Consider the following 11,090-nt stretch of genomic DNA (forward strand, 5'->3'; position numbering starts at 1 on the left):
TGCGACTGCAAGGGTTTCTTCCTATTGAACCTTGAAAACCCTTTTACTCTCAATTTCCCTTTCAGCACCGTATGACTCAGGCCCAGCGCTTGGCCGTTGGCCTAACGTTTATATTCAGTTCCACCATTGATGAAATATGCCATCATTAGTAAAACTGAGAACATGACTCTGCAAAGGGAACGCTGGAAATTGAATTTCACGGAGAAATTAATCTTACGGCCCAATCTTAAGAAAGAATTCCAACGGATCTTCCCACAGACTCGGCTCAGGTGGGAGCTAACGAGGGCTGAACAACAAACAATTGACCCATTTTATTACAAACGCCATTTCTGATCCCGCCAACGTCGTTATCCTCTTGTCCTCACCAGAGATCAGGATTGAAGTACTGGCAATCGAAATATATGGTTTTGTCGTGTTAATGGTGTTTTGTGGTCTTTTAAATGTCATTATATATATATATATATATATATATATATATATATATATATATATATATATATATATATATATATATATATATATATATATATATATATATATACATACACACACATACGTGTGTGTATGTGTGTGTGCGTGTGTGGTGAAAACACGATCTCCATATAATTATACATCGAGCAGATATAGGGATTCTACTGTGGCTTCCTTCTTCAGAAAAGCAGCTAAGGTGCTGTCTCCATCAAACATAATAAGGATTTCACAGCTCTAAAGTAACAAATATGGAACAGAATCAGCTTTTACCTCACCCAATCTTACATGTAACTTACTGTTGACTCTTGAAGACTGGCTGTAAATACCTTGATTTTTTTATTGTAAGAATAATAGTATACCTCTAACAGAATTACATGGATAAGTAAGAACAATATGAAATTTACTGTAATGGTCACGAGGATAAGAATGGCAGGTTTTCTTTCTTAACTATAACCTTTAATTTTCACACGTATATGTAACGCAGGCAAACGGGGATGAGGCGAGAATCAGACCCCTTGAGTGTTTGAGACAGTACTTGGGAATATACGTAACAAAGGAGAAATTTTTCCTTATTCTCCTCCATGAGAGATTCTTAAGTGTTACGGATGCTGCAGGCCGAAGGTGTGACTATTTCAGGTGTTTGCAACGATTTTTTCTTGGCGATATATTGCCGCTCTGCAATGGACGTGGAGAAAGTCAAGAAGGCCTTGCATGAATTAAATTTGGTCATCCACCGACCCATGCAATTCGAGGAAGGTGAACCAGTAAAACTTCCGCTGCATTATCAGCGTCATACACCTACACAGAAGTGTCATCAGCAACAAGTCAGACCCCATGTGTAGTTCCTTGTTGGATGAGTCGGTAGAGTTCTCGGCTAGCACTCTGCTAGGCCCGAGTTCGAGTCTCCGGCCGGCCAATGAAGAATTAGAGGAATTTATTTCTGGTGATAGAAATTCATTTCTCGGTATAATGTGGTTTGGACTCCACAATAAGCTGCAGGTCCCGTTGCTAGGTAACTAATTGGTTCTTAGCCACGTAAAATAAGTCTAATCCTTCGGGCCAGCCCTCTCTAGGAGAGCTGTTAATCAGCTCCATAGTGGTCTGGTTAAACTAAGGTATACTTAACTCAGACCCCATGTGCAGTATACAGTGCACCAAGTAGCCCTATCTTGTTGTCTCTCACACTCTCTGAATATAATGACTCATCATTTCCAGCTCTGCTTTCACACCATCTACCCAAGTACTTCTCGGCCTTCCTCTCCTCCTACCATCTCAAAGTGATCCGATCTACTGCTTCACCTATGCTAACTTTGTTGCAACTGACTTCTTGATACTTCCACAGTGCTCACCCTGTCAGTTCGTCGTACATTGCATATACTACACAAAGAGTTCATTTCAATAGCTTCCACCCTCTTCATTTCATTGTACTTAGTATCTGCAGCCCACTTCCGTAAAAGAGAGTTGGCTCAACAATCCTTTCATACTCTCCCGCTTAGGCTTTCATAGATAATTTGTCTCTTCACAATCATTTCCACACACTCCTCTACCTTTGTTTATTACATCTATTATGTGACTCGCCTATTGTTTCATTTTGCCATCATCCGTTATATTTGCCCCAAAACTTGCATGGATCACCCATTTTCATTCTACTACCATCCATATGTACCTTAATTGCTCCATCTTCCAGACTTCCATTTAGCTTCATAGCCATACTCTCGCCCACATTTACTTTAAAATTTCTTGTCTTGCAAACGCTTTTAAACTGTTTTATTAGTTTCTGCAGTTTGTCTTCACTGTCTCCTTTCAGCACAGTATCATCTGCAAATATCAGTCATTTCATAACCTATTACGGATTCATTCTTTACTATACAGCTTGTACTGTACCTACATCCACTGTCCTTTCTCTTGCCTCCTGCATCACTTCATCCGTGGAGATATTAATAGAACGGCCTTGGAGTCATAACGCATCCTTGTCTCAGACCCATCTCCATACTAAAACACTCACTCTCTCATCTACATATTTTACCACATGCTTGAATTCCATCATAAAAACTTTTATTGCTCTCAGTAGATTATCTGTCGTAACATACGTTCTCAACACCTTCACATTGTCTCTGTTGATTCTGTTATCATCTTTTTTTATAAGTTAGGATATGCGACATGCACTTTTTCTCTTTACGTTTATACTGTTTCAGAATAAACCCCTAATCCACATTCCTTCTTCCTTGCCTAAACCCACACCATTCCTCCCTTGCAAGTCCTTCTCTCATCAGTATCATACCATACACCTTCCTTGGTATAGTAAGCAACTTTTGTCACCATAATTTATGCATGCACCTCTGTCATCTGTACCTTTATACAGTGGGACAATTGTTTCTCTCTCTCATTCCTTCAGAAATGCTCCTTCAACCATTCATACCTTACAAACCCTGGTCAGTCCCTCAATGACACTTTCAACGCCCTACCGCAGCATCTCACTTGTAATACAGTCATCTAGTTTCTTTCCATTCTTTGCGCGTGCGTGTAAGTAGAAAGATTACAGATAAAAGTGCTTGAGTTTGTGAAATGTAAAAATGATTTTCGATTCTTCAAAAATTATTCTTCGGTGTCCGGATACTAATCATAAGTCCATGTAAATTGCACAGACCACCATATTTTGATGGTATATTATCGCATCGTGACTAAATGATCAGCGTCCAAAAAAGTGCTCTGTTCCTTTCTTCTTTTTATAATGAAGTTACTTTCTTCTTTTTATATTTAACAGACAACATGAACAATGAGATCGTAGCAGCAACTGAAACATGATTGAGATTAAAGTTTTAGATAAAGCAGGGGTGATATGTTTATCAACATCGCGTTCGCTTGTCGCTGCATTAGACTAAACGTTGAAAATATGAAGTGTTCACTCAGCACAAAGTCTCAGATTACGATTTAAAGGGTTTGTTCAACATACGGTGACAATGTGTCTTAAAATTCTTGAAGAATTTAAAATTTTATGTTCTTTTTAACTATGGAACCCAAATATATAATTTATAATATACATAAATATATAATTTATAATTTGTTGCATACTGACAACCGAATAAATCAATGTGCAAATCGAGTGGAGTCTTGTATGCATACTTATAAACTGTCTTTCTATCACTCTTGTGCGACTGATGTCTAGAGATATGTGGTTGTGTACTTGAAAGAGAACTGTTCATTGAACACTAAACACTTTTCTGTTTGATTGATGAATTTTTGGCGTTGGCAGTACGATAGTAATATGTAGATAATGGTTTGAAAATATGATAACAGAGTTCTGATTAAACGCACACATCGAGAAGGTTGTCTATGTAGGGAGCCCAAATAGACAATCTGGATGAAGGACGATTTCTGCATGAAAATAATTTTCCATTCTTTATTTGCAAAAAACACCGAGAGTAAATAAAACGTTATTATGCTTATCCGAAGCTTTTGATTAGCTGGAAAAACTACAAGTGAAAAAATATGAAAGAATTGACATAAACTCGTGATGTAATTTTTCGCTTACTGCGCTCACAGTTTACCTCTGACGTTTCTTTATGCAATGGGAGTGGTAAGATGGACGCGCTGAGCAAACATCTCCAGCGCTAGGTCTCATTTAATACGAGTTTGCAGAGCAACGCACAAATAAATCATTTTAAAACAATAGACGTATAAGTCAAGAGTGCTGTGTCGCAATTACAAGTAATGATTTGATGCCTTTTCTCTATCTTATTACTCAGAGAAGCTGGTCACGAACTCTTTTTGTTTAACTGGTAATTATAGAGTAGAGGAGCCTCACCCACGAGATGAATGGAGTGTTTTTGACCTCTTGACCTGGTGTCACTTTTTAGAAACGTGAAAGAAAAGTGTTTGCTTCTTCGCTTTTGCTGAATGCTTTTGCTGAATATCAACATGCCAGAACTTATACAGTAGATCTATACCGTAACATGCATATCCGGGTAATTCTGTCTGGCTTTTCCATTTGATAAGTTTTACTGCGTTCGTCTGCAATTGCATAATTTTTCTCTTCCGAGAGTTATTTACGTGGCCGTCGCATCGATTTCATGCAGCATATTTATTTAGAATTCGGAAATGTCTAATTTTTTACTAAGGCTACCGCGTTTCTCATAAGAGTGAAATCGGTCGAATATGTCAAAATTTTAAGAAAACATTACGTACAATCACATTCTAAGATGACCTTTGCATGACTCAGTCATCCATTGCCGATGCGATCGACAAAGAATGTCTTTACCAAACCTAGGCACAAGCATTACAGATATGTTTTACTCATAAAAATGTTGGGAAAAATCTGCCACAACATTATTATATTGCACTTTAAACAAAGTCCTGTTTAATCCTTTCTGCTTAACCCTGTGAAAAAGAATTAATTACGAAAAAGTTAGCTAGAACGCATCCGCCTGTATCAGCCAGTGGCCGCGGCCATGAACATTGAACAGTGCAAAACTGACAACGGAGTTGATTGTGTGATTTCATTATACAGTCCTTTTGTTACAGAGAGAGAGAGAGAGAGAGAGAGAGAGAGAGAGAGAGAGAGAGAGAGAGAGAGAGAGAGAGAGAGAGATGTGTGTCCAAATTTACGCTGTATCAAGAATGTTATTCATAAGATTTCAGTCACTTGAAAGGCAACGAAACCTCGTGCCCCCAAAATCAGGCGTTCTCGGAAACTGGGCGAGGGACTTCCAATGTCGAAACCCGTAGCGAACGATCTCAGGGTCACAAGGCCCGTGACTGGTACGTACTTCTCTGCCTCTCTGTATGGGAATGTTATCTGCTCATGTTGCCATTTTGATCTATTTTTTTATGACGAAATATGCGTAATCTTGTTTATTATGCGTATTTGTAGGCCTTATTATTATATGACATTTTCTTGTATGTATTTGTAGCATCATCCACAGTCACACGCACGCACACACACACACACACACACACACACACACATATATATATATATATATATATATATATATATATATATATATATATATATATATATATATGTTGTCTGGCCGTTTATGAAGAATAAAGGATCGTGATTACGTGAGGGTGTAAGGTCCCCTGAAACTCGTTCTCCTCCGCTCCGTTTTCTGTAAGGGGACCTTCCAGCCTTCACCTTGAAGGCTCCAGCGACCCGAGGTCGTCGGGTCGCGGTCATCGGAAGTGTTCTGCTGTTGATTTATGTAAAAACAAAGCCAGTGGCATTAATAACTTATTATTATTTATTGTAACATTTGTCTGGCAGGTCATATTCCATGCCTTAGATTTAGTTTCTTAAGGTTGTATATTTGTATCTGCATAATTGGTTGACCCAGGTCACACATCTGCCCTTTATGCACTGGGCCTTCATGCAGATATGGCTGCAGTCCTTTTAGAAAGTTGTATATGTTTTTTGTTAATAAATCAGTTTCATTGTTCCTGTTATCTTATTTTTGGACAACCTTACATTGGTGACCCAAGGAGTATTTTCCGAGCCATTAACGGACTAACTACGGCGCTTTAGTTTTGGCTCGATGAAAACTTCACGCCCCTAACGGACTTGATACGGCGCCCACTGGCGCTCGGCGTTCGACTCGTCGGTAGGTCTCCGCACCATTAGCGGACTAATTACGGCGCACTCCTTTGTACGTTTTGGTGCTCGAGACATTGATAAGGTTGAACAAAAACAAACATGACAGACAGATCTGTTACACTCGGTCCTCGGTAGCTGACGCATCAGGAGACATCCTGCCTCACTCGCCTCCTCGCGCACCTCACGCCAGGGCCGACACCTACCCCCCGCAACCTGTCCGTCTCCCGAATCTTGCCTGTTCCCGCGCCGCGTGCACCAGAGCAGCTGAAGGTCGCCCCGACCGTCCGACTCCCCCCTTACACCCGGGACGACCCTGAGGGATGGTTCTACAGGGTAGAAGGGAACTTCCGAGTTGCCGGTCTGACGGATGCTGTCCTCCAGGCCGATATTGCCATCAATGCCCTGCCCGAGGAAATCTATAAGAAGGTCGCGACGTGGCTCCGCTCCCTGGGGGACCCAGTAACGTTCCTCCGGCTTAAAGATAAGCTCCTCGAGACCTGCACAGCGTCGGCCTCCGAGAGGGCATCCCGCCTGATGGACCTTGCCCTCAACCCCAGGAGAGACGGGACCCCAGGGACATAATGAACGCCATCGAGGACCTCCTCTACCTCCCGACACGGACAGCTACGGCCTGCGGAGACAGGTCGACCTGCCAACAGAAATCTTCCCGCGTCAGCTACGCCCAGAGGTCCGATCCCAGATCCCGGACCCCCTTCAGCCTGCCCCGGGACATCCTCGCCGAGATCTGGCGCACCGCCTGACGGAGGTTGTACGTGCGACCAGGAGACTACAGCTGCAGTGTCCTCCACCAACGCCATCCTCCTTCAAGAAGTCCCTGAAGATCCCATCTGCGCTGTCATCAAGAAAAAGCCACCCCACCACCGCAAAGAAGAGGTACCTGGCATTTGTCACTTCCACAAGAAGTTCGGCAAACGCCAAGTTATGCCGGCCCCCTGCTCATTCACACATCCAAAAACGGGCCGGGAGGCGGCCTGCCCAACGGGCCGGGAGGCAGCCTGCCCGGCAGGCCGCCCGCACCTCACGCAGCAGCAGTACTTCAGGGGCCACGGAAACCCTCGTCAGCAGGTTTCACGCCAGGGAGGCAACCTCCGCAAGATGATGTTGGTGGACACCGGGGCCATCCGCCAGTCTTTCCACCCTCAGGAGAAGACCTCCGGCGCCCGCCGGACGCGACAACCTACCTGACGGCAGCGAACGGGTCCCCATCCCTCCTACGGAACCAGGCCACTTTCGGTCTCCATCCTTGGGAGGAACTTCAACTGGGAGTTCATCATCGCCGACGTGAGAACCCCGCTTCTGGGGCGGACTTTCACCCACTACGACCTAGCAGTGGACGTGGGTCGGAAGCGCTCATCGATATGGGGACCTGTCAGGCCCTGCCCCTATCCACCGGCCCCTGTGAGACCACCCTCTGCCCGTAGGATGGGATTCCACCAGCACGGCGCCCTCCTGAAGGAGTTCCTGAGTGTTCAAGCCAGAACTCCGCCTGACGCCTGGGACCCCTGGCACGGTATCTACCATCACATATCGACGAAGGCCCCCTGTTCACGCCAAGTTCGACGACTTCCCCAGCAGCGCCTTCAGGAGGCGAAGAAGGCCTTCGCAGAGATGGAAAGGATGGGGATCTGCAGGAAGGCCTCCAGCCCCTGGGCCTCCCCCCTCCACATGGTGAAGAAGGCCGACGGCACCTGGAGACCCTGTGGGGACTATCGCCGCCTGAACATAGTGACAGAGCCAGACCACTACCCCTGCCGAACATGCAGGACCTGACATCTTCATTCCACAGGGCTAAAATATTCTCCAAAGTGGACCTCCTGAAGTCCTATTTCCAGGTTCCTGTAGCACCAGAAGACATCCCGAAAACCGCCATCGTTACACCATTCGGGTCCTTCGTCTTCGCATTCTCCACCTTCGTGTTGAGGAACGCAGGGGCGACCTTCCAGCGTCTGATGGACAGCATCCCCGGTGACCTGGACTTCTGCGTCTGCTATGTAGACGACATACTCATATTCTCCAGGTCACGGAGGAACACCTTCAGCACCTGCGGGCCGTCCTCAAACGACTGAATGACAACGGGCTCGTCGTGCGGTTCGACAAGTGTACCTTCGGGTGGAGAAAATCGAATTCTGGGCCACGAAATCTCAACCAAGGGCGTCCACCCCTGTCTTCTAAGGTCAGGGCCATTGAGAAGTTCCCACGCCCACATCAATCAAGGCCCTTCAGGAGTTCCTCGGGATGGTGAACTATTACAGGAGATTCATCCCGGGTGTTGCCACACCATGGCCCCCTGACGGAGGCCCTGAAGGGACGCCCCAAATCCTTAGTGTGGGGACCAGAACAGGACCGGGCCTTCCACGGCGAAGGCATCCCTCGCCAAGGCAGCGACGTTGGCACACCATGACCCCAGTGCCCTCTGCAGCTGACAACAGACGCCAGCAATGTTGCCTGCGGCGCGCGTCCTGAACAGGTAATCCACGGCACACCCCACCCCTGGCCTTCTTCAGCAAGAAACTTAGTCCCACCGAGGCACAATACAGCACGTTCGACAGGGAGCTCGCCGCGCTTACGTGGCGGTGAGACACTTCAAGTTCCTCCTGGAGGGGACGCCTTCATCCTGTGGACAGACCACCAACCCCTGGTCCACGTCTTTCACGGCGGGGACGCTTGGTCGGCAAGGCAGCAGAGGCATCTGGCAGCATTGGCGGAGTTCTCCTGTTCCGTCCGTTACATCCCCCCGGCAAGAGCAACCCAGTAGCAGACGCCCTCCAGGATTGAGGTCAACTCCATCCAGCTCGGGATCGATTATGAGGACCTCGCCCGTGAACAGGCTGTCGACCCAGAGACACCCGCCTACCGTCCGCCTATACGTCCCTGGTGTGGAGGGACGTGCCCTTCGGAAATTCAGGTCTCACCCTTCTCTGCGACACCAGCACGGGCCGTCCCGCCCCCTAATCCCGGCCTCCCGGCGTAAGGAGGTCTTCGACGTGATCCACGGCCTCTCCCACCCCTCAGGCCGTACCACCTCGCGCCTCCTGACGGAAAAATTCATGTGGCACGGGATCCGAAAGGACGCCAGGACCTGGGGCTGGCAATGCCTCCACTGCCAGAGAAGCAAGGTCGGCAGGCACACAGAATCAGGGGTAGGAGAGTTTGCAGCCGAGGAGACGTGTTTCGGCCACATCCATGTCGACATCGCCGGCCCTACCACCTTCAGGAGGAGCCAGATACATCCTGACAGTCGTCGACCGCTTCCACCAGGTGGCCAGAGGCAACGCCGATGTCCGAAGCAACTTCTACAGCATGCGCAGAAGCTCTCTCACCAGCTGGATCAGCCGGTTCGAGTCCCGGACGACATATCCACGGATAGGGGCTCGGCATTCCTGTCGGAGCTGTGGGCCGCCCTGACCCAGCTCCTGGGCACCAAACACCATACCACAACATCTTACAACCCCGAGGCAAACGGGATGGTGGAAAGGTTTCACTGTTCACTGAAGGCCTCCCTTACAGCAAGGTGTTCAGGAGAAAATTGGAAAGACCAGCTACCTTGGGTCCTCCTCGGCCTCAGGACCGCCCCACGGCCAACGGGCGAGCCGTCCCCCTGCCGAGAAAGTCTATGGGGAAACGCTGACCGTGCCGGGAGAACTGGTCGAAGGAAGGAAGGACATCACCATGCAGAGGCTACGGGAGATTGCCGGCAAATTTGTACCTTGTAGGCGATCCTTCCAAGCAAGGACCCCAGTCTACATTCCCCCAGCCTTATCATCTTGCAGGCAGGTCTTCGTCAGGGACGATGCAGTACACGGCCCCTAACAAATCCGTACAGGGCCCCTTCAAAGTACTTCGGCGTAACGGGAAGGCCTACCAGCTTCACATCCATGGGAGGGAAGATTGGGTCTCCATAGACCGGTTGAAACCAGCCTTTCTGCCCGACGAAGCTGATCCAGAAGGTGTCGAGGGTCAATGGGCCACCCAGGCGCCCCTTATCGCACGTCAGCAGCGCACAAGGAAGGGACGGGACGTCCTCCCAGAGCAATCGTTTCCCCAAGAGCCACCAAGGGGCTGGTATCCTGCAGGAGGACACCGAGGACGGTACCCTCCTTAGTTTTCACTTCAAGATCCAGGGGAACCCTCCGCCTCCCTCCCGTTACAGGAATTAATCAGCCGTCACAAACGTCTTGGGGGAGTACTGTAAGGTCCCCTGAAACTCGTTCTCCTCCGCTCCGTTTTCTGGAAAGGGACCTTCCAGCCTTCACCTTGAAGGCTCCGCGACCCGAGGTCGTCGGGTCGCGGTCATCGGAAGTGTTCTGCTGTTGATTTATGTAAAAACAAAGCCAGTCGGCATTAATAACTTATTATTATTTATTGTAACATTTGTCTGGCAGGTCATATTCCATGCCTTAGATTTAGTTTCTTAAGGTTGTATATTTGTATCTGCATAATTGGTTGACCCAGGTCACACATCTGCCCTTTATGCACTGGGCCTTCATGCAGATATGGCTGCAGTCCTTTTTAGAAAGTTGTATATGTTTTTTTGTTAATAAATCAGTTTCATTGTTCCTGTTATCTTATTTTTGGACAACCTTACAAGGGTTATATTTAGAAGCAACGCGAGGAAATTTTCCTCCTTCAAACTTTGAGCGACAATGATTGCTTGGTTGCGGATACTGAAATTAAAGAGAAGTGTATCTTAAGTAAATCTGATAGACCGTTTTAATGAAATCTATCAGCATTATTTTCATTAAAGTAATGGTTTAAATTTTGAAAGAAAAGAATAACAAACATGGCTAACTAAAAGTTATACAAAACAGCGGCAGCCTATGGCATAAATGAAACTCTTAGGTGATTTAGGCATGATTTTCGCTGGTATCCATTGGCGGATAAGTATTTATAAACCTCCAACGAAATCAGCTGTTATGCATCGTGTAATGTAAGGAAATTTGGTCATGGACGTACCACAACTAGTATGGTTTTGGAATAGAAGTTAACGTTTTCCATAAAACTAATG

General features: G+C 46.7%; 1 protein-coding gene across 1 annotated transcript; it reads left to right on the top strand.

The window, feature by feature from the left end:
• The first annotated feature begins 8,889 nt into the window (after positions 1–8,889).
• Positions 8,890–9,798, top strand: LOC136837232 (uncharacterized). Its single transcript, XM_067101971.1, has one exon. It carries the CDS (start codon positions 8,890–8,892, stop codon positions 9,796–9,798), a length of 909 nt encoding a protein of 302 aa, XP_066958072.1.
• The last annotated feature ends 1,292 nt before the right edge of the window (positions 9,799–11,090 follow it).

Source organism: Macrobrachium rosenbergii, chromosome 4 (assembly GCF_040412425.1).
Source record: "Macrobrachium rosenbergii isolate ZJJX-2024 chromosome 4, ASM4041242v1, whole genome shotgun sequence".
NCBI lineage: Eukaryota > Metazoa > Arthropoda > Malacostraca > Decapoda > Palaemonidae > Macrobrachium > Macrobrachium rosenbergii.